General features: G+C 40.5%; 2 protein-coding genes across 2 annotated transcripts in view; one reads left to right on the top strand and one right to left on the bottom strand.

The window, feature by feature from the left end:
• Window positions 1-22380, top strand: part of immp2l (inner mitochondrial membrane peptidase subunit 2) — a 97557-nt gene extending 75177 nt beyond the window's left edge. The window contains exons 4-6 of the mRNA XM_086142561.1: window positions 15217-15282; window positions 18276-18378; window positions 19900-22380. Coding sequence (XP_085998687.1) covers window positions 15217-15282; window positions 18276-18378; window positions 19900-20025 — 295 coding nt within the window. The 3' untranslated portion in view covers window positions 20026-22380. The remainder of the gene's footprint in view (window positions 1-15216; window positions 15283-18275; window positions 18379-19899) is intronic.
• LOC147214027 (leucine-rich repeat neuronal protein 3-like) lies at window positions 1112-13141 on the bottom strand. Its single transcript, XM_086142656.1, has 3 exons — window positions 12750-13141; window positions 3169-4697; window positions 1112-2960 (listed from the first exon to the last, which is right to left on the bottom strand). Exons 2-3 carry the CDS (start codon window positions 4384-4386, stop codon window positions 2103-2105), a joined length of 2076 nt encoding a protein of 691 aa, XP_085998782.1. The 5' UTR covers window positions 4387-4697; window positions 12750-13141; the 3' UTR covers window positions 1112-2102.
• Window positions 22381-27296: the final 4916 nt, after the last annotated feature.

Here is a 27296-nt window from a genome sequence, read left to right as displayed (position 1 = left end):
AATAAGAAATCAGGATGACTGCAATATATAAAAAAATAATCTTCCATGGATGATTTCGTTTGGTTTTGGCCCATGTCTCAGGAACTTTTTGTCATAAACTTTGATTTGAGTTGCATCAAGAAGGCATCCAATTCTGGCCAATGTCACCTATGTCTCTATTCCCCCAACATGCTGCAGCAGCTGCTGAGGGGGCAAAAACCATTCTGCAGCCAAATTTGGCACATTAACATTTTCATGGTACCATGTCTTGTAAGGCCAAATGGGACCTTGAAATGCATTGATATGGATGTTTCCATTCCAGGCTGTCAAGGGTTGATTTGTGTGCCGTTCTGGGATTCAGGTCAGTTGGAACTATAGACCTGTTCTAAACAGATATTATGAGCATCAGCAGCAGTGACCAATTACCGAGTTGCTTTTTTTTTCGCCCATGTTGTTTTTTGAAATGTTATTGGCAGAGCTTATGGTCTGGCAGAAAATGTTGAATCATGTACACTTGGGTACATGATCCTCTCGGGGACAAACTAAATTCAATTTCAGTCCAGAATCCACTGGGAAGGGACCCTTTAATATAACAGATAATAAATACAAATAATATTAAAGATATATCTGCATTTTGCTGTCTCGTTAAAAAAAGTTTTCCTTTATTTAATTTTTTCTATAGATTTCTTTGCCAGTTAAGGGTTATTCCAATTTAAAAAATTCCAAACAGAAACATATCTTCAGCTAAGTAAATAAATATAGTAAATAATAAATAAATTAAATAAACATACAAATCAAGAGAGACACTGCAAAAGCAGGGAAAATATTGAAGTAACCTTGAGTGATTAATAAACCTCACCTTCATCAGTTACTGACCAGCAAGGCCACGGCCAACAATTCCGACAGTTGCTGACCTGTTCTCCTGTCTCTCCCTCGGTCATTGAGGATGGCGGCGGCAGTTCAGGCACGGTGTTCTTGCTGACCTCACTACTTGTTTCTTCTGGGCCGTATTTCAGTCGGGTGGCGGTGACAAATGGTGGCGCTCTAAAAGCCCTGTCCGAAGTGCTGGATCCCGGCTGATAAATGCTCCGCATCAGTCTGCGTGTGACGCCGATTCATCACCAAGCACAGCTTTGTGTTGGGGATCCATATTGGATTTTTAATGAAAGAATATAAAGCAATTTAAAGTCAATGCCGCTGTGTATACATACACGCACTCATATATACACCCACACACACACACCCACACACACACACAGAGGGATGCATGGACAAAAACATCTTACATTACTGTTATGTTGACTCAGATTTGCATTTTAGTGTGTGTGTGTCAGCCTCAGAGGGCAGTCAGTCTAATTGTGTTTGTTTCATATTTCCAACATCTGCCGTACAAAGACGCAGACAAATTAGCATTTCACTTCATGCTCACACCTGGGTGCTAATGTTTGAGGAATAAGCTAAAATTCAGCATGAAATAACCTAATAATGTTAAAAATCAGCAAGTAATCTTAAAATAATGTCACAATTGGAACAAAAAAAATTGTTAAAAAAAAGCAGCATTAACTTGTAAATCATTCAGAAATTACATTACTCCACACTTGACATTTACACAAAAAAATCTCTTTCTGTTTTCTTTGAGTATTATATCAGTACATTAACTTCCATAATTCACATTGCTGTAAAAGAAAAAAAAATTACCAGGAAAATATTGTACTTATAAGATTCCACACAAGTTTAATGAAAAATGTATTGGTTCATAAAACTGTTTACATATTAGTTGGTTTTATCTCACACTTGACTAACAAGATTTGTCTTATTCTGTCATTATAAACTATCTTCACTTTGCACAATTAAATGTGTTTCGCAGACACTGAATCAATCTCACAAAAGTTCTTGCTGTGCTTTAACTCTGGCTGCACTGCATCCATCACCAGTAGCCATGGAGATTATAGTGAAGACATTAGCCTTGTTAAGCTCATTATATAATGACACAGATTAGGAATACAAAATAGTTTATATAGCTGGTTATGTAAATGAGATACCTCTGGGGTTCCTGTGCAAAATGTTTCTCGAAAGTGGCAGAGAGTTCCATCGTCCGGTAATCCCTTTACACACGATATCCCTCACATGGACTCGTTTGGTAGCTCGATTACAGTTGTGCTAACCTTTATTCCAGAAACTTCCAGACAAGAAGGCGAGGAAGCGAAATGTGAGCCAGCAAGCGGCACTTCGGGGTCTGCTATCAATTTGGTGTAAACCCCCCTGCTATAGAAAGATAGATAGATGAAAGAGCTCGCCACAGCAGCCACAATAAAAAAGGCAGCACAGGCCGCCATCAAAAGACCGTCCCAGTCCTCTCCTGTCCTCTGTGGGGCTTGCTCCGTCGTGGTCACATTGACACAGTTGGGACCCAGTTCCGCTGCCGTGACCTGGACACAGACCTGGTAGTGTGTGGCCGACCTCAGTGGCGTGATGTGGTAATCGGTGACATAAGCCGGCAACCTAGCTGTGAACAGCCTTGCAACAAGGCCACCGGCACCAAGAATGGACAAGTTCAGCTGCAGCACAGAGCGGCTTGTGGTTTCCCAGGAAACGGTGATTGAATTTGACTGGATAGACATAATAAACAAACGTAAATTTTGATTTGAAACCTTGGCAACGAATCCATCCACCACTACAGTGACCGACTTGAGGTCCGCTCCGACAAGGTTGTGGGCGACGCAGGTGTATGAGCCAGCTTCTTGCTCTGTCACGTCATATATGTCAAAGGTTCCTTCAGGGTGCATGTGGAACTTGCCAGGAACACTCCCAGGCAGAACTCGATGTCCGGATGGTGTCAGCCAGTAGATTTCAGGCTCTGGCTCCCCAAATGCCCGGCAGTGCAACGACACAGAACTTCTGCGGCTTACTTTAACCTGATCTGGCAGGCTTCCAGGGGAGATCAGGGGGAGGCAGATCTCTGTCATTTCCCTGAAGTGCACCTAAAAGTCAGCACAAGAAATGAGCTAATCATGAGGAAGAAATTCCTTAAAATTCTCTGACTCATACACAGTCACCTGTAGCATAGAAATACTTTAGTAGACTTCAGAAACTGCAGTATACAGTTAAAAAGAAATGATTAGGAGGTATGCAAAAAATGATTGGAAAACTGTTATACTTTGGCATCAGACATTTTTAAAGCGGTGTTACCTGCCGAACATGTTGGCCCTGATACTCGGGTGGTTCCTTGCAGAATAAGGCATCCGGTTCCATGAAGCGAATGGCAGTGCGGTTCATGTTGACCCAGCGGATGACGCAATTGCAGCGGATGGGGTTACTATGCAAGCTGACTTCCCGCAGGTTGGGCAGTGAGTCGACAGTCTGGTGGTGCAGCGCACTCAGAGCGTTGCTGTTCAGCATCAGCGTTTCCATCCGGGGTAACTTGTGGAAAGCCCGTGGGTTGATGTAGGACAGCCTTGGGTTGTTAGTCGCCTCTATCTTGGTTAACTCGGGTAGGTTGCTCAGGGCAAAGCTGTCAATGGACACCAGCTTGGGCATGCTGTTGATGCCGAGCTCTTTAAGGTGTAACATGTCTGTGAAGTCGCCTCTTTGAATTCGCTCAATGGGGTTCTTGTTCAAATCAAGAAATTTCAGGTTCCGAACTCTTGTAAGACCCACCCGGGGGACTTGACTGAGTAAGTTATCAAAAAACGACAAGCTCTCCAATTTTTCAAGGCCAACCAGAGCATCATCTGGGATATCTGTTAAATTAATTCTGGCCAGCACAAGACTGCGGAGATTCACCAGCGGCTGGAAGTTCCTGTCTGTCAGCTGGAGGATTGGGTTCTCTCCCAGCATCAGTATCTCTAGGTTGATGAGGGGCTGGAACCAGTTGCGGCTGACACTCCTCAGTCGGTTGGAGTTGAGATGGAGCCTCAACAGAGCGCTCAGCCCCTGGAACGCCCCAGCGCTGATCGAGGAGATCAGGTTGTGGTTGATGTAAAGCTCCTGGAGGTTCGGCAGCGTGTCCAAGCAGCCGTCCGACATCACCTGAATCCAGTTTTCCTCCAGGTGGAGTGCCAGCAGTTTGGGGAGAGACCCGATGCCAGCATCTCCCACCGAGGAAATGTTGTTCTGTGACAAGTTGATCTCAGTGAGATTGGCCAAATAGTCCAGTGACTTCTTGAAAGCAGCGATGTTGTTTGTCTGCAGGAGTAGCACCTGTGTCTCAGAGGGGAGGCTCTCTGGCAGCTGGGAGAGTCCCAGGTCATTACAGTCTACCGTAGCTGCCTCGGCATAAATAGAGCTGGGTGAGAACCAGGGGCGGATGTCGCAGCGACATGATGCCGGGCAGCGACCAGAGCCCAGAACCAGACCAGTCAATGATAGCTCGGCCAGCAGGCAGGCCACCACAGTCCCCTCCTTCATCTTGTGCTCACTTCGACTGCTAATTCTGGACTCAGCTATAAATGCGGTTAGCTTTACAAAAAAAATCTCATTTATTACAGCAAGACTTTCTGCTGACGCCTAAAGCTTTGGCCTTGCCTTCTCCCAGCTCTTGGCAACCTTTCTGCTCGGTCAGTGCCAAGTTGTTGTACACGCCGTGATATGTCAAGGTGGCTGTATCCTTCAGGGTGTGCCGCTACACAGCAGTGAGGCAGGGGAGGGGCGCCAGGGACGGATCACACTGTCTTCCATCATTATTATCCTCCATTGCCGTCACTGGTGTCAGTTTCCATCTGGGGAGAGGGGGAGAGAAAAAAGGCCAATATAACCGGCTGCTGTTGAGATATGAGGACATATTGACATTTAGGAGACTTATTAAGCCATTTCAGCCTTCTATGATTTTATTGCTTCCCTAATGCTATTGGAATTCTAAAATATGATTATGTAGATAACCTGGCATGTTTGGAACCAGAAAAAAGGATTTTAAATTCTTTTTAGTTTGTGGTGGAGGAATTTGCTCAAACGCATGTTATTATTACTCTTTTGTAATTAAATTGAAAAAAAAAACATCTTTTAAGCGCTGAAATAATGTATGTTAAGGGCAGGTCTGTGCGCCAATTAAGCAGGAAAATACAAAATTCTACTTCACTTTCTGAGGATACTCGGCAAATAGAAAGTGTCCTGGCAATATTATTGTTTTAAAAACACACGCACATATATTTATATATAGGCAAAAAATATGTTCATTTTTGCAGCTTCTCAACCCCACGTATGCTGCTGTGAACGCTTCAAATCAAACTCGGCCACGAGCCTGCAAAAGTCTGACACTGCCGCTGCCCTGCATTATTCATGGGTGTCGCCAGCGCAGACAACAGGTCCACGGCAGGCTGTGCCTATGTCAACTGCACATATTGATGTTTTGATTAATTTGTGACCTTGAGTGCAGAAGCCGTGTCTGAGTGTAGAGCAGTAGATGAAGCTGTCAGTTCAGGACGACGCAGCAGGCTGCTGACAAGGACCAGTGATGACACTTCATGCATATATTAGCTGCTTTATGGCATGTTTGGAAGACTGAGGTGGTTCATTCACTTCTGTTGGGAAAAGGGCGAGGGCTATTATAATCCAGCCATGATATCTTATCATTTTTTAATTTGGAAAACTGCTCTACATGATTTTATTCTAAGCATACGCACATTAGCAATTTCTATTTTCTTCAGTTCTTTATTACATTTATCATCTTGATGATGATTAACACATTTTTTATGCGTCAATTAAAATGTGTCAAAATGAGAAATGCCATGTGTAAATAAACATCACTTTAATTTTGGTTATAAAGAAATTACCAGAAAAATGATAAAGATCTTCTTCTTCTTTTTGGTCCTTTAATTTTGTTAAATAAAGGTCAGATCAATGATGCCAAATATGTTTTATACAAATCCCTGTGAAAGTTCATTGTTACTGGCTTGGTCTAACCTTAGACATACTATTTGACATTTCATGAACTGTCTATGGTCATAGAATGTTGAATACAGATCCAAAAACAAAATAGAAATGTCATTTTTGGATGTCCAAATTAGTCTTTCTGCATCTTACATTCCAGGGGCAAGGCATCAGAATCAAGAACATATCAGGATGGGAAATTTAAATAGATTTTACCTGAAGCAGCATTTATCACCATCTCATCATAGTTGGCTGGACATGGGAAGACATGAATGTTTCATGAACCACATATGAGCCATGTCTGCAAAATAATTTTAAAGCCCCGAGTAAAAGATTGATATATGAGGGACACTTGGACTTATTACATTGTAATATATTGCTCATTTCCATTCCCGGTATTTGAATCCCCTCTCTTGCATCCATCCATTTTAGCTTTCTCATCTGCTCAGATGAAAATGAATTAATCTTCTGAAACAGAAATCTCTTAATATTAATCATGTGATAGTTTAGCATTTTATCTAATCATCATGTACAAGTGATATCCAGACACCCTTTTCTACCAGAATTTAACTTATTTAGGGTAAATTGAAACAGCCATCATAGTTTATGTTCACAGTAGTATAGAAAATGTGTTCCTGTACAGTATTTAGGTAATAACAAAAACAAGGTCGTAATGAAGTGTGAAGGGTTTGAATGTTAAATGGAGTGTTTAATGTTGGATTTTTTTCTTCTTGCTCTCCGGGGACGCTGCTACACGGTCATTCAATTTCTCCTGCTTACTTCCATCTTCTTACTTAACCAAAAGCTGGGAGTCATGTCCCTTCTTAATGCAACATCAACCACATCGCATGACATTTTGGAAAAATCAGCACGTTTTCAGATTCCCCGCTGCATACAACTGTAAATAATTCATCAAGAATGAAAAGCGAAATAGCTTGCATGTCATCTGTGCAGTTGATTTTTATTAACACATCTTTTTTAAATAGTAAATGTACTGTTATCCATGAGTTAGTGATCTGGAAATGAAGTATAGTCAGATGTAGTATTGGTTAACTCCTGTTTGTGACATTGTATCAGTATTCGACCTAAAGTCAATGATGTTGTGCTTTGCTGCTGATAAAAGGGCACCTAATTCAGCCAGCATGGTGTTCAGGAGGTTTTATGACACACTTACTGTCCACTTTTACACACATCCTGAGGGAGCAGTATCTTAGAATATGATCCATGCTGTTCCATGTACGGTGTCTTGGAGGGTGGAGCTGACACAGCCAGATGGCTTATCCACAGGGCCACTTTATGTGTCAGTGCTCGGCCCCCTTCTCTTTTCTGTGTATATTACCCCAATTGGTGTCGTCATCAGCTCCTGTGGTTTTGTGCAATTGCTATGCTGATGACAGTCATCTCTTCTTGTCATTTCCACCAGACTTCCTAATAGCCTTGACACGGATATCTTCCCATCCTGATGATATCCGTGCACGGAAGAAAATAAGCTCCCTTCTGCTTAACCTATCAGTCCCTGTAATCATAAACATTGCACCAACTGATTAATATCCATCTTGGGTCTACTCGTCTCCACCCGATACTTGAGATTCATATTTTTTAACTAACCACACTTTTTATGTTTGCATGGCCTCCATTATTGCATAATGGTTTAACTGTGTAGCACCAGACAGATTAGTCCCTACTACCCAACCATATCTGAATAGATAGTACAACTCCGGGTGTAGGCTCTTGTAATATTACACGCTTACTTGAGTGTGTTGCTGGTCTCCTAGCAATACTCTCAAGCATCTGTTGATGAGCTGCAGGAAATCTGCACATTTAGTCGTTAACCAGCCCTGAAAAGCACACGATAAGTGGTTTCTGTTCATCTTTACTTCATCAAAATAAAGCCTTGATGGTGAAGTCACTAAAACATGCTGTCACTCATTCAGGTGTGCACTAACATCCTGTTCTCTATGTTCTGCCAATGAAAGGTACCTGGCACTTCCATCCAAACAAGGACTTAAGGCACTAGCCAGACTTAATTATTTAAGAAATGGCTGAAGACCAAATTCTTTTTTTTTTCTCGATCACTTCCATGATTGAGTCCTGTAGGCAGTCTGACTTAAAATGTGACGTCTCAAGCCATATAATCCAATCCTTGCATATGCAAGCATGTGCATTTTGCATTAGATAAATGCATTTACTGAATATATGGGGACACAATACAATGTAATAATCTTGTGTTCTCCTGCATGAAAAAAAGTTATGGGTTCTGAAATGTTACTTCATAAGTGATTCATTCTACTGTTTTGTACAGAGATATTTGCATAACATATGTACAATCACATTTAATTATACAACCAAAAGTCAACAATTAGACTTTTGGTTCAGTAAAATAAAGGCAGACACACATTTTTCCTTTTGTATGAAGCTTGAAAGCAATCTACTGCTGATTTTCTTTGTCAGGTGTAAATATTAGGGGAGTATTTCCTTCATCTACAAAGCAGAAGATCATTGAGTAATATGAAAATGTTGAAATTAGCATAAAATGAAATTAGTGAAATGGAAAGCAGCTGCCTCTTAAACGAGAGCGTCTTAATCTCACCTGCATCTTATAAACTAGCTCATTCTTGTCGCAGACTGAAACCGTCTCCATGCGCATGGTGAAACAGATTTGAGTACAATGAAAACAATCTCTCCTCATCATTTTTGGGCACAACCTGGTTTAAAATGAACGCCAACACAGACTTGTTACCGCAGCTTCCCTGTAATGAATAATGCACCCCCCCCCCCCATATTGCATTTTTTAAATTACAAAGTTGTTTATCTGTACCTCAACATCAGGTCATTGACAGTCACATTTCCACCTACAAGCCAAACAAACATTGATATTTCAGGTGCTCCAGCGGTAATAACATCAGCTTTCATCCTGGATTTTCATCACATCGTCTCTCTATTGAATCTGATCACTGACTGATGCAGCCAAACAGCCCACCATTTTTATTTAATCAAAAACAGAAAGGGGATCAATCTTATGACACTTGGCACTGAATAACCCTTTTCACCTTATTCTGGCATGATTTCCAATTACAATTTTGTAAATCTGAGGAGGAAAAAAAAGTACTTTGGAAATTAGCTTAAAACATACATAGGCAGGAAACATTCTTGCCTTCTTATTTGAGACTAGGAGATTTTTTTTTGGTTTGTTTGTTTGTTTTCCCAGCCGGCTGGTCTGTAAGGAGCTGCAGCAGCGGGCTGTGTCAGAAAATGCAACCACTTTATCAGGCCTTCACTCCACAGCACTCTCATTCTGTTGACTGTTTGAGAAATACATGAATATTTCACAGTCTGGCTACATGCATCCATTCAGAGTGTCGATACAAAATCCTAAGAAAAGTTGGCCAGGTAGCTTTCCTGTCAAGTTCGAAAAAGCAGGGATTTGTAACTCCGAGGCACAGTTTTAACCTTGTGTTCAGTGGGTTGGTAGAACAAAATAAAACCATTATAAGAATAAAAAATAAAAAACACTTTTTCCTGGAACATTTTTGAAAAACTTTCCGCAACTTGCCTTGTGATCCTTGTGATTAAATGGTTTTAAGTCATGAAATGTTGCTGATTCACAAAGTAACATTAGTTAAGAAAACATTTGAAAAATCCTCTGTTGAAGATGTTGTGACAGTTTATATCAGACATAACTGGTTAATAAGTAGAAACTGACAGAAGTTAAAGGGCTTGTATTATGATTTCTGTATCATCTTTCTTTTGGAAATCTCAATCACTTCATCCAAATGTCTGTAGATGGTTTTACAAATTCCCAATATACTGTTACATTAGCTATTCCAAGCTGTCACGAGAGTTTATTAATTTGTTGTACCATACCAATTAACGAACCTTTGCCGTGAGCAAGACTAAAGATTTCCCTAGATATGATAATATTGTTTGAATAAATGTGATTTTGTATTTCAATAAGCGTCATGAAATATTAATAAGAAAGTAAAGCATATATCAGGTCACTGTATTTTTATAAAATAAAAGGTGCTTAGGATTTGACCATGTTTTCAAAGTTTGAATAAATACATACAAAGCAACACACAAGTAAATCATTAGGCAAAAAAATGTGACCACACCTGTTTGACTGTAGTCACGGTGATCTCTTATTTTATCAACATCTGAGAACTAGGCAACATGTACTTGATATATTTCTAGGAATAATAAATTAGTTTCTGTAACTTTCACATTTATTAAATGTGGCTCATATGTGTGGTTAATGTGGTATGATGTTCTGTGTTTCCATGGAAACACACCATCATGGCCAGAAGTAGGGAGAACTCAAGTATGGAGCTCAGCGAAAATAACATAGCTCATCCAAAGACGAAACAAAAATTGCAGGGGGCATATTGTTGCTCTGTTAAACCGGTTTATGTGACTGTTGAAACCAAAATATACAATTCAGATCAACTCTCCACATTCTCCATCTTGCATTCACCCCCAAAATCATTCTCATGTGACAGTCAAGCCGTCCCCCACCCCATGCACCCACACAACCTTCTACCACAAACGCTCCTTGTTAGCATCTCGAGCATTGGACCTCACAGTCAGCCTGCAGTCCCATGAGTCACACTTCTCTTTTTAATCAGCTGCCCGTCTGCTGCTAATTATCCTCTCACACATGCAAACACACACGCACACAAAGGTTAACCCTGTGACCTCTGCTTGTTGGTTTATGGCGGTACATGTGTAGACCTCCAGGAGGAGGCGGCAGGTGGTTTAATATCAACACCGCAGACTTGTCCGTGTCATGGAGTTTGTCTTTACAGCGGCTCTGAGAGTCGAAAGCCAGTGTCTTAATTAAAACTCGACGTACAAAATCTGCAGTGGCAAAAGGAAAGATATGATCAAGTGTGATCAGACTGATCAGTTGATGACCGTGTAAAAATGGCCGAGTTTGGCTGTTGCACCGAGTGATCCGATCCCTCTGAGAGATAATCAATGAGGATGAAGGATGAACACTGATGTAGAAGAAATCAAAGAAAAGAATGCATTTATTTAAATATTTGGTGCAAAGGTGGCCATTCCTCTAAAACTCAATAACAAATCAACTTACAATCACAATGAAATCCGGTAGAAATTACCATTTAGAAAGTAGTAGTAAGCTACTTTCTTTTACTTTGTGCAGCTGTTGGACAGTCAGGGTGACAAGCTTGATTATGGAGGTTCGTAACTGAAAAGAACCCCGTGGCCTAGCTGGCGTGAATCATGAGCAGCGTTTAAGTACAGCAAGAGGGACAGAGATTGTGTTAAATTAGTCAGGCGGCGGCACAAACGTCGTCCCTCCCCATTAGAGCAGCACCTTTGATGTGCACTGTTAAACCCTGACGACATTCGGGAGCAAGCAGCAGCCGACTCATGTTGCCTGATCACATAGCAGCTAGACTGATAGAGCTCAGACGCTTCCATCGGCTCCCCTCCTGCAAAAAGGTTAAAGATTACACGAGGCCACGGAGCGTCAGACAGATTAGTTTGTGCTTATTTTCTTATTTTAAAAAAATCTTGCTTTCTCTAATTATGAAAACATTTTATTGTAACCTCTCGCAGATTTGTTTATTATTTTCAAAAGCCTACAGTGTGTATGTTAGTTAGAAATAAAAAATTCAGGAGGACATTCTGAATAATGAATATTCCGAATCAAACAATTAAAAAAAATGTATTACCAACAAAATGTCAACTTGTTAACTTAAAATTAAGACCCAAAATGACGAAAAAATGCCTTGCAGGAACAAAAAAAAACACAAAATGAAATGTATGACATCCTATTTTAAAATTTTCGGAATTCTTAGAATTCATTAAAAATTTACCTTAAAAAGCAAAAGAATGAAAAATGTCATCTCATATTTCTTATTCATAAGTGTGAAAGACGTTTCAAAAAACAGCCAGGGAATTTACGATGAATATTCAAAATATTAATCACAAATTTATAATAAACTTCTAATTCTTAATGTTATATATTAAAGCTGATTTTATGTCCATTGTATTTAGTTGAAATTTCTATAAAGATTTTCAGGTTAGCATTTAATTCACACTTGTTGCTGAGGAGATGTTCAATTCATTTGTCTCAGATGCCACTGGAAGAAAAGGCGATGAATTTCTTAAAGATCAACCATGAATCAGCAAATAATCAGTAAATGTATTTTCTCAGAGATGAAGGGAATTATTTGGCTCAAAATCAACTAGTATTATATTACAACCACTCTGAACAGAAAGCTACCGTGAATTTTCCTCAAAGTCGTGCATTGATAGATAAAAAACCTGCAAGGAAGAATGATTATCATATTAAATCACAAAAAATACCAGGGGATTTGCACAAATGTGACGCCTTCCAGAACATTCATGCATGAATGAAAAAGTTTGGGGAGGAGTCCTGTTTGATTATTCGTATTCGCCTAAAGGTCAGCGTGAGGCCACAGGTTGAGGACTTTTTGGCCGTCAGAGGCCAATGACCTATGGCCCAGTGCTTATTTTCAACTTCCCTCCCCCCGCAAAAAAAAACTGCAACACACACACAGATATCTACGCAGAAAGCAGATGAGCCTCCTCTATGCCATAAAACCCAGCTGCGGCTTCGCGTTGGTTCTTGAACCTGTGGATCAATAGACGCAGACGACACAGGTCTGCCTTTTTTACTGAGACGTGTCATTAGGGGACATGAAAGATGCGACAAACTGTCTCCCCCTCCCACCGTCCCTGTTTCCTTTTCCCCCCTTGGCTGTCAGAACCGCAGGCTGAGCCACCACCGCGCTCAAGGACTACCGCAGTCTTCTCTCAGACACACACACACACACACGCTCAGGCGCGCACACTCACACTCAAACACAAGCGTGCACACACTCAAACACACATTGCATAGAACTGAATACACTCACCGGCCAGTGTTGCTAATGTCCCGTGCAGCAGTCGATATTCAGCAGGTATTCCTGGCATAGCTGCAACACCGTCGCATTTCAATGTGCATGTGTGCGTGCCGGTGCGTGTGTTTTGTTTAGGGCAAGCAGCGCTGCATGTTAAAGGCAGCGATTGAAGTATCTCTAAGAACAAATCTCTTCTCTCTTCACCGCAACAGAAGAGACAGAGCGAGAGTTGGACTGGGAGAGAAAGAAATAAAACATGGACAGAGAGAGAGAGAGAGAGAGAAAGCGACAGAGAGAGAATTAAAAAAAGTGGAGAGAGAGGGAGGGAGGAGAGAGAGACACCAAGAGGTTGTTTGTCGTTCCTCCATCCTTCCTCTCCTCTGCTGTTTAAGAGAGGTTATCATCCATCACTCTATTTCTCCCTCTCTCTCTTCCTGTTCCACACACACGCAATCGCAAACACACACTTGTGCACACACACAGCCCTGCAACCAGCAGCCAATGAGTGCAAAGCTCTACTACAGTGGTTGAATCTTATTGGCTAAGCCCGCTGTCAGTCCCTATTGATTCCTCTGTATCCCCAAGGCAACGAGGAGGAGGTGGGGGCCTTCGAGGGGGTCTGAGTAAGAAGGTGCGAAGGAGAAAGATAAAAGAGGAGTATATGATTATGGGGTGGAATTTCATAAGAAGAGAAATTGATGAGGAGGAAGACAAGTGACAAACAAGGCGTTGCCCCCCCCACCCCACCCCGCCTTAGTGTGTGTCCTTTCAACCTCTTCCGTCATACCTCGTTTCTTTCCCCCTTGTCATGTTTCTGTCCCCTGAAAGTTTTTCCTCTCTCTTTCCATTCACCACTCGTTCACTTCTCTCTAACTTGGTTTCCTTCAGCTTTACTGTTTTCATTCCATCTTACCGAACTTCTGTCCATCATTATTTCATTGCCTCCCCTGGTCTCATTTCCTTTCTCTGATTTAATTTCGGCCCCCACTATTGCATTTGCTTCGCTCATTAGCTTGTTCCTTCTCCGTAACCATAATTGCCATCCCATCTCCCGAATTTCTGTACCCTTAAGAACAGAAGATCCCCTGTTATTACATTCCCTCGCTCCGTCACCTACCTCCTTTTTCTGTTGCCACATTTCCTTTCACAATTGCCGCATTTCATTACATTATCTCTACATATCCTCGTTATCATGTTTCTTTCAATGTTACCGTATTTACTTTTGGCTGGAATCACATTAACGGTTAGTTTTGGTCAAGTATGATGAGGTTTGTTGATCCAAACAAGCAGGGTCGATACTTATCCTGGGTCAGCAACCTGAAAGTAAAATTATTGGGACTTGGTGGGAAAAAAAGGCATGTGGCCCGTTCTGTACTTTTTCGGCTCCTTTTTGTTTATGTTCCTCTGTCATATAAGCCTAACTACACTAAATTGTCATTTGTGATCATGATCCTTGCAATTAAAGCTTCAGAGGTGCAAAATTTCTCTTTTTTTATTTTTTATGTCTGACCAGTCCAAAACGCACTGATGGTAAAAGTACAGAAATAATCGGGCCAGGAAGTTGCTGCTCATTTCTTGTTTTGTTTTGCATGATACAATGGTTTCATATATGGACATTCATGTTTGGGTCCGTCAACTAAATATTTTTTAGACATGGATCATTTTTTGGAGAAGTCTATTTCTTTCTTTATTTATTTATTTATTTTTACTAAATTTTCTGCTAATTGCATTTACCATCCATCCATCCATCTATCTATCTTCTTCCGCTTATCCTGCACTCGGGGTCGTAGGTGATGCTGGAGCCTATCCCAGCTGTCATCGGGCGAGAAGCGAGGTTCACAATAGACTGGTTGCAAGTTTATCACAGGGCCACATTTATAGAAAAACAACCTTTCACTCACTCATTCATTCGGGGCAATTTTACCAATTTGTTTCCAATTAACCATATTATCAATTAATTGCTTTTACAACCATGGAAAATGTCAGGGGAAAATTGGTGTATTCATTAAGATGTGTTTATCTTTCCTAATAATTATCCAGAAATTACCACACACGGAATAGAGTAATTACCGTACTTAAATATTAGTAAGAAGTAGCGTAACAAAAAATTAGCAGAATTTAAGCAACATATGATGGGAAATTATCCAAATGATGTGTGATAATGACGGACTGAATGAATGAATGTATGAATACAGCTTTCAAATGTGGTTAAACACGGGTATTGAGATATCACAGATATTCAAACCAGATATAGTGATATGTATGTATGTGCGTGTGTCTGTGTGCGTGTGTCTGTGTGTGTGCGCGTGTGTGTGTGTGTGTGTGTGTGTGTCTGTGTGCCGAAAATATTCTGATAATTGTAATGTGGTTTTGACTGCAGGAGATGGATGCTCAGACCAAACTACTCCCGCAGACTAGTGGCTTTACCGAATTTGTTTAATGTTTGACTTTACACTGATCTCAATTTGGCTTCTTCCCTCAGGTCGCCCAGGAATCCCCAGCAGAAGATCATCAAGCGAGTCATCGGCCTGGAGGGAGATTTCATCAGGTACAATCTCACCCTCCTCCCTGCAAGACCCCCTCAACCACCACTGACCTAAAACCTCGCTTCTGACCGTAATCTTACAAAGCGTCACAGTTGTTTTTAAACTTAACCTTGGCTCTATGTCTTCCAGCGATCTCTTATCTGACAATGGCACAAGTAAAATTGAGAAATCACCTTGATATCATCAAAACCAAGATTTAACCTTAACGGCAATGCAAGGCAAGCAAAACATCGGCAGAAAATTTGCTGAAAATAAATAGACATTACTGAAAAACCACCAACAGCTCCAAGCCCAAATATGTTACAGAGGGCTGAGAAGGCAGATCATCTCATATTTTGATGTCTTAAAGGTAAGGGGTTCAACACTAATCTGAGTATGTCAGCAATAGCAATTAATTCAATTGAATAAGGGTTCCTAAAGGGAACAAGAGATGACCATTAAGTTAAGGAAAAAAATAACAAAAACACTATCTATCACCAGAGAATTAGACCATTAGCATGAAATTATTTAAAACTAAGACATTATTTATTATTTAAAAATGAGCCAAAAATTCGACACAAATTTAAATGATCCAGGCTGCAACAAATATATCCTTGTATTGAGTTTATATTGAAATGGAAAAAATAACTAGAATTTATTCTAATATTATAAATATTTAATTTAGAAGTCAGCAATTTTGCTTCAAAAATCCCTTCATATTTATATAGATTTAAGCAAGTATTGATAGTGAAGAGTGACTGAGAGAGTTGAAAAAGAAAAGTAAAAATGGCAAGCTATATAATATGATTGTCTGTTTAAACCCAATGATAGTTTCATATCTCTTCCAATGAAAGGCTGCTGTGTTGTGAATGTCCTCTACTTGGGGGATTATATTCGCTGGGGTGTCTTCACGTCGACATCCAAAACCAGCAGTGAGACATTTTATTTATTCCATCTTTGGCATTAAAAATGTAAAAGCAAAAAAGAGTCATGCCTTATGAAACACTTGATTCTGGAAACATTCCTGCTCTTGATGAATTAAAATGTAACGCCTTCACTACGGGAACTTTTTAAACAGTTAAGAAAAACTGTGTGAAGGAAGTGCTAATCTTGATATGCTCAACTTCCTACTCTGGAATTTTTCCATTTCATCAATTAAAGGCAGTAAAGGCCCCAGAGTAATCAATAATATATTAATACTCTTAATTGATATGTATTTATGCACAAACAGTACTCTCTGGTTTAGCTGTTCGCTCTGTTGTGGTTCGGCCTTTTCTTCCGGCTCCGCGGCATCTCATCCCAATGAAGGTCTCAAGCTAAATGACGCCAAGAAAATTGGTCTTAAAATTGCTTTTGGACTGGCATTACAAACTCATTAGGATGAGCAGAGAGCGAGGACACGGAGCATGTGCGTGTGTGTGTGTGTGTGGTGAGGGGGGGATGTCATACAGCACATTAATTTCCTTTTAATTTCTTTCAAAAACCTTGAGCATTTTCCCCCTGATTTTCAGGTGATTTCTCGCTCATTTTTTTGGAAGCAGGTTCTTGCTCATTTTCCTGTGAAACTCTCGCACTGTCAGATACTCCCTCCCAACATTTCAAGCCATTACTTCCATTTTCTTTTTTTCCTTTGCAAATGTTGTAGGGAACATGTAGGGAAGGTTGGACAACACGCTACAAAATGATAGACAGAAACCCAACATTCCCCAAACAGCAAGCGCTTGTCAACAGTGGTAAAGAAAAACCCAAACCTGCCTTTTACTGGGTAGAAACCTCGTACAGGCCCGAGCTCAATGCGGGCGGCCTTCTGTCTCAACCAGTTGAGTTAGAACGAGAGAAAAGGACAGAGTGATCAAAAGTAAGAGTGATAAAGACAGAGTTGGGGGAGCGCACATGCTTTCATATTAATAATAATAGTACTAACAGTTATGTGGTAATTTTGAAATTTCCCCATTGTTGGACAATTAAAAGCTCATTCTCTCCTCTTTTCTTCTAATAGCTTACATGATACAGTTATAACGTTAATATACTCATAAGAAATAACAATGTTGGACTGCAGTAGATCAAGCCACACCACCTGGAGTACTGCAAATAAATTCGGGAGACGACATGCACTGTTCCTTCATCAAGCACTGATGAAGGGACTTGAGCGGAGACAGGATGGAAAGAGTGGGTGCGCTGAGAGAAGTGCATCATGGGATATCCCTCAGCAGAATGAGTCTATGAAAATGTAATTAGGGGCTAGCCTTGTGCTATCTATAGGTTTTCTCAATAAGAAATGTTCCACACCTATTCTTAATCTGAGAGAGGCTGTCAGACCCGATCAAGATTGGATGATAGTTCGGCTAAAGAGGAGCTTGGTGACTGAATACTCCTGTCACCGTTTCAGCATCCTTTCAAAACTTTGTTTTCACATCTTGCTAATTTTCAAGTCATTCATAAAAGACAAGAGATTCAGTGTCTCCCTGTAAAAACCCGCTGGGGAATCAGCACCTCGTTTCAGAATGCAGTGAAATCAATATTAGGCTCTAGGAACGGCAGATACATTTTCCCCTCAGAAGGTAGCGAAGATGTGTTCCAGTGTGGTGAGCGATGATGCAGAGCTGGGATGGCTCGTAACTTTCTGGGAGATGATGAAAAATGTCAGTCACTCATCCCCTCAGCCCACATGTGATCCTGCAGGGATGATTACCAGAAAAAAATTAATGTGATGAGTGTGAACAGTTGCACGCAGTGGTGACCTCACCCATCACCGCTCCATTTTCTCCTCCTTAGTGTCAGCACTAATAAAGCCACAAGAATAACATAAGAAAATAAAAGCAACAATGCAAAAAAAAGTTGCAATAAAATTAAACTGCATAGACTGCAGAGATCTTTTAGGTGAGTTGTACTAAATCACAGGTCATTTCTTTCTCATTTCTGAGTAAATAACAGCTATTCCCCATTTACTTCCCTCCGTGCACCTTAATGAAGAAACATGAGTTTTCTTTAAACCACATGACACTTCTGTCGGCAGGACAATGGGCTACAAGAACCGATATGTTCGGGTTCCCGACGGCCACTTCTGGATCGAGGGCGATCATCACGGCCACAGTCTAGACAGCAACAGCTTTGGACCGGTAAACACTCAGCCATGTAACACACACACACACACACACATCTCTAATACTGTCCTTTAATACAGTATCTATCCATCCTGCCAATCCCAGGGCCGCATATATAGACAAACAACCATTTTCTCTCTTATTCGGGGCAATATTCCCTTTTTTTTTTTTTTTTTTTTTTTTTTTTTTGCATATTTTTGGAATGTGGGAAGAAACCGGAGAACTCATTGCAACATGCAAACTCCGCACTGAAAAGGTCCCCATGTCATAATCGAACCAGGGTCCAACCTTGCCGCCAACCTTAATATGAGAACACACAACAAATAGGCGATTTCTCACCACGACGTGTCATTTATTTGTAATTCCTAGAATTACACCAAACCATCTTATCACCCAGCTTCCTTAAAGGGACAGCATCCTAGCAACCTTTCATCGCAGTCTTACTGTACAACCTACCGGCAAGCTGTGTAAGCTATTACACCACAACAAACATCTACATGTCTGCTACATAATAACCCTCTTATCAAAATGCAGGATCGTCAGCAGAGGTAGATGAGATATACAGTAGATCCGTATTGATTATAGGGCTATGTATTAAAACCCAAAATGCTTCATTTTATCATAACTGCTGTCATTTTGTGGTATTTACAGGTTTTTTGTAATTTCATAAAAATTGCAGCCCCTGAATAGATTAAAATCCAAGCAACACACTCTTTAATGTCAAAATGTTTTTGGTGAAAAGAGAAGTAGAAAGAAATTGATCTGAAATTTCAGTAAAAATGTACATATATTGAGAAAGAAATACATGGAAAATTTCATTGACATGGCAAACCAAGTACGACTATATCCATTTGCAAGAACTGTCATTAAAATGAGAGGGAAATTATATGAAAATCATAAATATATATGAAGATTCTCAAGATATTTAATGAAAATGAACAAGAAATTACCTTAAAAAATCAAGAAATGATGACCATTCGGGCTGTTTGCCTGAAATGTGTTGATTCCTCAGAAATCACCAGAATACTGAATCTGGATAATATTTCCCCCGCTTTTAAACCCAATGCTTTGTGTTCACTGAAAGAGACTCAGACATTAGTCAGCTGGAGAACCTCTCTCAGCCAGCACCAAACAAGCACACACAATACAACAGAGCCTCCACCTGGAGGCTATTTTTTTATATCTATTATACATATATATATATATATATATATATATATATATATATATATATATATATATGACAGGGAAGGAGATAAATACACATATATATGTATATATGTGCATTTGTTGTATGTTGACAAAGAAAACCTTTGTGAATTGGATGAAGCCAAATAGAAACAGACAAGTCAATGTCACACAGCATGGCCTTTTGAAAGCCTTTAAAGCAGCAGTAAATAAGATTTTGACTGAAGTGTTGGTGGAGGTGTTTGATCAATGCCACCCAGAGCTGAGGCTTGAAAAGGTGCCAAAATATGAAAATAGTCAGTTTTTCCCACATATACTGTTTGCATATACTCTTGTTTTTTTGCCCAGGTGTCCGTGGGACTTCTTCATGGTCGGGCCTCTCACATCATCTGGCCACCTTGGCGATGGCAGCGAATTGCACCTAGCCTACCCCCGAACAGAGGCCCACTGTATGAAGAGGAAGACCAGGATTAATTGAAAAAGAAAAAGAGCCAAAAACTTTCACAGCTCTAGTCACATGGATGTTAACTGCTTGAGGGGAAAAGTGAGCGAGCGAGCGTGTGTGTGTGTGTGTGTGTGTGTGTGTGTGTGTGTGTGTGTGTGTGTGTGTGTGTGTGTGTGTTGCGGGGGGGGGGGACTTTACGTGGAGGTTGAACGCTCAGATCCCAATGGCGTTGACACAGGTTTGTTCGGCACCAGCAGTTAATCTTAGGGATTAGACAGGAAGTTCAGGTGGGTCATGTGACCTAATATTTTCACCTGCAGTTTTGAACTAAAACTACTGATTCCTCTTTGTCACCATCCAAGATACAAAGCCAGATGTTAGTGGGTTAAATTAGTTGAATATTCATTTAACTCGGGGTAGGAGGTTGTACCAGCGCTTTGCTTTTTAAAACCTGACCAGTCAAATTGCAGAACAACTGGCCTGATAGTAAAACCTAGTAACTGTTGTGGGAAATTAATGTAAGCAAGTGGAAAAAAAAAAAATTCTAATCCAAAACATTTGGATTTACCGCCAAAGATGTTAGCATTTAAAGAAAAAGAATAATGTTGCTTGCCCTTAATTTGAACTAGCCCAGAATATCTGGATTAGTTTGGATTTCAAACCTGTTCTGTTTATTTTATGCAACACTGCAAGAAAACCGCCTCTGCAACCTTATTCAAATGTAATTAAACGATGATAATTTAATGCTGTATTACATAGTGGCATCACAACATCTGCATACCTCAGGTCAACTTGATCAGAACAATTATGTTATTTTCCAAGAGATCAGATTGGTCAGACCGCAGTTATTTTAATCTGAACTTGCTCTTGGACTGTTTTAGCACTACAGGCTTAGTTATCATGTTGCCATGGTAACACACTGAGCTGGACAGGTAATCATTATCACAATCCTTACCATACTAAACATCTTATTCCACACCATAGTTAAGACTTCCCATCAAATGGTGGCGCCGCCATATATGTGAATCAATTTGCTTTTTGCAGGCGTCGCCAGCACTGTGTGAAGACGTCATGATCTCATATTTTCTGTGATGTCACAATGTTTGTTTCATGAATCTTGTCCTGAGTCTGAGCTTTTCCATTCTTAAAAGAGAAAACAAATAATTTTTTTATGAACCTCCTTTGTGTCCGGATCTTCATTTGCATCAGGTGGTCGTGTGCCACCGAGAGGTTCAGGATTTCTCTTGTACTTCCTGGTTCCTTCCATGTCCAAAAGGCTGGTGGCCACTCTTTTGGGGTTATTTTTTTTTATTAGTTCATGATGTCTAGTAAATGTTTGATCCTCAGTCTTGGCACCTCACTGACCGTCAGGCTCAGCCTCTAATACTATTTATATTAAGAGCTCTCACTGTCCTGAAACATTCATCAACCTGCATTCAGTGTCGCCAGGGGGCTGAAGTCTATCCAAGCTGTCACTGGGCGAGAAGCAGGGTTCACCCCGGACCGAATGTGAGTTGATTGCATGGCCACATATAGAGACATACAAGCCTTCACTCTCTCATTCAAACATCTTGGCAATTTAGTGTCTACAATGAGCCTCTTGCATATTTTTTGACAGTGGGAGGAAACTAGGGAACCCGGAACAAACCCACACAGACAGGGGAATAGCAAACTCCTCATAGAAAGACCCCCCTGTTTGAACTGAACCAGAAGCGTTGTTGCTGTGAGACGGAAGCACTAACCGCTGCGCTGCCATGCTGTCCTCAAGACATTCTTGTTTTTTCTTCCTTCTCTGGTGTTCCTTTTGTATCCCAAAAGCAGTAAAGAATAAAATGGTATCACCCTAAAATTCAAGTAAAAACACAAACCAACACGCAGCTAAATTTTTCAAAACAACAGTTGCTTTTTTTCTGTGGAAAGACCTGTCGTCCGGTGATGCGGGACCAGCAGCAGAAACATGAATGGCAATGATTTGCAAAAGAGGGTCGAAAGGGTTTATTGCAAGGCCTGGTTAATGCTTTTATGTGAAGCATTAAAATGATTTATATGGTCTCTGTGCTCCGTAGAAATGAGTTGGATGTTGTGTAGTTTTGTGGATAAACTTGTTTATCAACTGAGGAGGGATTGATTCAGTCTGTTTATAAGCTCCATCATGATTTATTAAAACAGGGTTTTGCAAGTAAAAGTAAAAATGTAGATACATATTCAAGGCACATTTAAGAAGGTTGACAACAGCCATCATGTAAATGTTTTGGGAGGCTTTTATCTGGACAATATTTCATTGTTTGGTTATCCAGGACTAGTAGTGCATCCTTGGACTTTTAGTCTGTGTTTACAGAAAGGAATATGGGAAGGGTTCTCTATGTTGTTAAACAATGCTACTACTGAGTGTCTAAAATGCTGTATGAGTTGATTTTTAGTTTTATTGAAGGCCTTTACATGTTGGTACAAAAAGTGCCAGTTGGAACTGTAACTTAGTTTTCCTGCTGTCAATGGCAGGTGTCAGTATGATATCCCAATGTGTCCTTAGGTTCCTGATTATTATCCAATTTTCTTTGTACTCACCAAAACTTGAATTTACTGCAAAAATATTTATGCATGGCCATTTTCATTTGCTCATCAGTGGCTGAATTTCAGTCCCTCAACATCCCCTCAGACACCTGCTTCACCTTTTTCATCTCAAAAGTCCATCTGGCCTTGCTGGAACCCGAAGCCCCACCCTTGCTGATGTTTTGATTTTAAATCAGGGACCACAGAGGCCCAATCACGTGTTGTAGTTTCATTTTCAGAGACAATGTCAATCCATATCACCGTGGCAGGAAACACAAAGCACGTGACCTTTCGGGGGCCGCCGAGGAAACTTGTTTTGGTGTAAAATGGAAGAAAATCATGGTTTGTTGCTTAGCAACCTAATATCCAGACAAAGGACAGTTGATGCACCTGTCATCTCTTTGGACCACCACCCACCAGGTCCTTTGATTCCTGCCCTCAATATTGCTCTATAATTCCCAAACCCGATCTTAAAGATTATTACGTAAGAAAATGTGGACCCTGAAATTATTTTAAAAAATTGTGTTAAGAAGTGCCGTGACTATTTCTAATTTCTTAAAAATATTTACGCAAGAAATTATAATAGAATAAAAAATAACCTTGAGGCTACCAAGTAAATGCCAAAATGTGTCTTACAAATTTTCCTCAATTGAAGGAATTTAACAAACATTATAAGAAATAAAAGACAGTGTTGCAGACAGCTGAGCAGCTCCTTCTCTTCAGAGGCTCATTTGCATAAATCAGAGCGAGGGAGCACTTGATGAATTCAGCAGCACGATGCTCTCAGATCTAGCTGTTGACTCTGCCGTGCTTACAGCTGCATGGTGGCGTGATGGGACCCCGGAAGGCACAAGCGGGGCTAAATGCAGGTGGGCGCCGGCCTCCCACCGGAGCAGACACTCGGAGGCTCACATCTGCATCATTAATTCACTCAGAAGTCATTAGTGTGACTTAACCGTCCAAAAATCTGCAAATTTTCACAATCAACTGACTAGAAATGAACTAAGTGTTCCAATTATGAACAAGATTTATATTATTATAATTGATATTGTTTGTTTAAAATTAAGTACAGAGGTTATCTGCCAGATTTGTTTTTGATTTAAATTAAATCAGTCTAGTCGAGATATCAGGAAGTAATATTTCAGTCAATTTATGTTAATTAAAGGGATCCATTTGTCTCTGCTGGTCCTTACAGGTCAGAGGTCACTAACTCAGTAAAATGGTGTGTCATCCAACATCTCTCTGCTTGGAAATAGTTTGTTGGAACAAATGTTTCAAGTGACTGGATGAATGCCAAAGGGAATTAATACAAAATAGACATTGTTTCGATTTCACTTGATGAACCGGCTGTTATATTAAGATCAGATAAAATGTGAGTAATTAAGTAGAGAGATCGGTGGGCTAGGCTTTTTATATGCCCAGCATGTGAGAAGAAAACATCATATCATAATGTAGGTCCAAGAAATCTGTGCTAATTTTGAAACTTCTTTGAATCCTGTACATGTTTTGTGTCACACTTTCTGCCCGGCTCCATCTGCTCCACGTAGTTTGCCAAGCTCCCACCAAAAATAAACTGGCAATTGTTGTCTGGTTTTGCTGCAGCAACAGCACAAAGTGGAATATTACATGAATAACTTCCTTTCCAAACCTTTGAGAAAATGTGAAAAGAAAAAGCGCTGGACTTTGTAATATGTTTCCTCAAAACTGTCAAAAAACAATGTAATATAAAATATTATCCATTGACAAATTATATTACATTGTTTTTTTAATATTTATTGCCAAACATAATTTTAGAGAACCCACCCTTTCTGGAGTCCTGAGAGAGCGTGCTCCTGCACGGGAGTGCTCTGGAGCATGACTTCCTTGCTCTGTTTGGGGACTTCAGTTATCACATAGTCATGACAGTGAGACCTTGTAGATCGATCTCTTTAAAAAGGCAGACCAGAGGGTGTGTTCCAACAACAAGGTGAATCCCCTGGTAGGGTCTATAGAGGACGGTTTGTGCACCTCGTATTCAGGAGTAGCGGTGTGGTTTTTCGTACCGGTTGCAAAACGGTGGAGCAGCTCTCAACCCTCTGCAGGGTTCTGGAGGGTGTACAGGAGTTCACTCAACCAGTCTGCATGTGCTTTGTAGACTCTTGGAAAGCATTCGACTGTCCCTCTGGAAGTCGTGTGGAAAGTGCTCAAAGAAAGAGAGTGGTACCAGACCCCTAATGTGGGCAGTTGGGTCCCCATGTGACCGCTGTCAGACTGTGGTTACCAGGAATAATTCCAGGAATAATATTGCTTTGTTTCCATTGAGAGTCGGACTCTGCTAGGGCTTCTCTTTGTCACCAATTCTGTTCATAATCTTCTGGAAAATATTTCTAGGTGCAGCCAGGGTGTTTAAGGAGTGCAGTTTGATGGCACCAGGATGGATCGCTGCTTTTTGCAGACGATGTAGTTTTGTTGACTTCACCCGACAGTGATTTCCAGCTCCCACTCGAGCGGTTTGTCACTGAATGTGAAACGGCCAGGATGAGAATCAGCACCTCCAAATCCAAGGCCGCGATCCTCGGACGGAAAAAGAGGAGTAAGGAATGAGATCCTGCCCCAAGTGGAGGCACTCAAATATCTCTGGGTCTCATTCACAGGTGATGGATGAGAGGAATGGAAGATCCAGTCAAACGCGAACTCCGCATCGGCCTGTTAAGGTAAAGAAGGAGCTGAGACAAAACACGAATTTCCATTTACCGGTTGAGCTATGTTCCCGTCCTCACCTATGGTCCCGAGCTACGGGTAGTAACTGACAGAACCAGATAAGGGTGGCTTAAATGACTTTCCTCAGCAGGGTGTCTGGTCTCTCCCTTCGAGATATTGTGAGAAACTCCGTCATCCAAGAGGGACTAAGAGTAGAGTCGCTTTTTCTCAGCATTGACAGGAGACGGATGAGGCTCAGGCATCTGGTCAGGATGCCGCCCTGGTGAAGTGACCTGAGCACATCCCAGTAGAAGGAGGCCCAGGGGAAGACCCAGGACAGCCCGGAGGAACAACGTCTCTCGGCTGGCCTGGGAATGCTGAGGAATTCCCCTGCAGACACTGTAAGAACACCTCTCAGCTTAGGCTGCCGTACCGAATGGATGGATCGATCCATGGTTGGATTCATTTCTTTCCTTGGAATTAATATTTGTGTTTGCAAACTTCTTTTTGCAAACGAACCACCCAGACAAATGGCCGACCTGGGCCGCATCTATTGATGTGATCAGCGAGACCTTGATGGTTGAGCAGTGATGTAATTGGCTCATTAGCACCGAGTCACAATGAGGCCAAACACACAGCATGTGCTGGATTAGATACATGCGGAGAAGGAGCTGATGGCGCCCTTTCCATCTTTTCAAAGGTCATGCCGGGAGTGTTTATAAATCACTTGTTTCCTAATTATTTCAATAATCGCCTCACACTTTAAAAATGCTTTAAAACACAATTTAACAAACCATCGGCTACTGATTACTAATTAAAAGCTATTTGCTGAGGCCGACTCATCGCAACCGGAAAAACAAAAAGTTAAGTTCTTAATTGACAAAGTTTTAATTGTATCTCTTGTAAGTTTTGGGGAAATGTTTTGTAAAGTGTAGTTTAGATTGCATCATCACGAAGCTCCATCCCCTCTCCTCGTCTGCATTCCCCTTTGACTTACGCCAAACAGTTTGTCATGTGACCAGAAACCTAAATAGCCCCCCAACAAATCAGTTCCCATGTAAAATGTAAACATTTCAATTAATGCAATAGACTTATATGTAACTCAATAGAGGTAAATGGCTTTTCCAATGTTGATGTAATGTCCTTAAAACAAGACAAAATGAATCAGTGTTGCTTCCTAAGTGGACAATTTGATTTCACAGAAGTTTGATTGTTCCCTTTATTTTTTTTGAGCAGTATATTTGCTGTATATCTAACTTTCATAGTCTTTCTCAGCATTCTGTTGTTTTCTGGACAAATCTTTTATAGTTTTATGCAGATTAACACATGCTATTTTATCTCTGGGGTACTTTTAAAATATTTGTACTTGTTTTCCTTACAATCTCAAATGCACTTTTTTGTTTTGCATATTAATAGGTCATTTTTTCTCATTTTAAGGATTTTTTTTCAAGCTGGCTGAAGATCAGATTTTTGCCTAAAAATATCTTATAAGTAAAGTTTTAAAAAATAAAGGAAATAAAGGGGAAAATAAATTGCTTTATGGAAAAATTGTAAGAAGACTGATGTTAAAACTTAAAATGGTTTTATAAGTATTGGGACGGCTATGTCTCAGTTCGTGGCGGTTAGATATCCTGTCTGAGAACTGAAGTGTCTCAGTCATGACACTTAACTCACCATGACTGGTTTGATTTAGGTTATTTTTTGTATTATTTTATAGTCAATTCATTATTTTGTCTGTCAGTTGAAAGTTGAAAGATAATTAGCCCAAAGTGACCAGCATCATTGATCAACACTTGAGTGAAAGCAAAGGTTAAAACCGTCATTGGCAGTGGATTTAATGTAGTCGTTCCTGGTGCTTCCGGCTATTTTGCTGATATGATCCCCCTTTCTGTGATATTGTCTGTCCGAAATTCACCTTAACCACTCAGGTATGTTACTTAACTACTGGATAATTGATGTACTCTGAACAATTTGGCCCCAAATAAATTACAAATAAAATATTTAAAGGAGTGATAAAGATTTCCCCATTTTACACAGAAATGACAGATTTTTATATGCTAACATCGCCGCC

The sequence above is a fragment of the Fistularia commersonii genome, chromosome 35 (assembly GCF_037954325.1).
Source record: "Fistularia commersonii isolate RoL2024-O1a breed Wild chromosome 35, RoL_Fcom_v1.0, whole genome shotgun sequence".
In the NCBI taxonomy this organism is placed as follows: Eukaryota; Metazoa; Chordata; class Actinopteri; order Syngnathiformes; family Fistulariidae; genus Fistularia; species Fistularia commersonii.
This window is presented reverse-complemented; position numbering and strand designations above follow the sequence as displayed.

Coding starts and splice junctions, on each gene's coding strand:
- LOC147214027 (XM_086142656.1), bottom strand. CDS start 4,386: ATGAAGGAGGGGACTGTGGTGGCCTGCCTGCTGGCCGAGCTATCATTG. Junction 2,961..3,168: donor AGGGCCAACATGTTCGGCAG/GTAACACCGCTT, acceptor GCTGACTTTTAG/GTGCACTTCAGGGAAATGAC.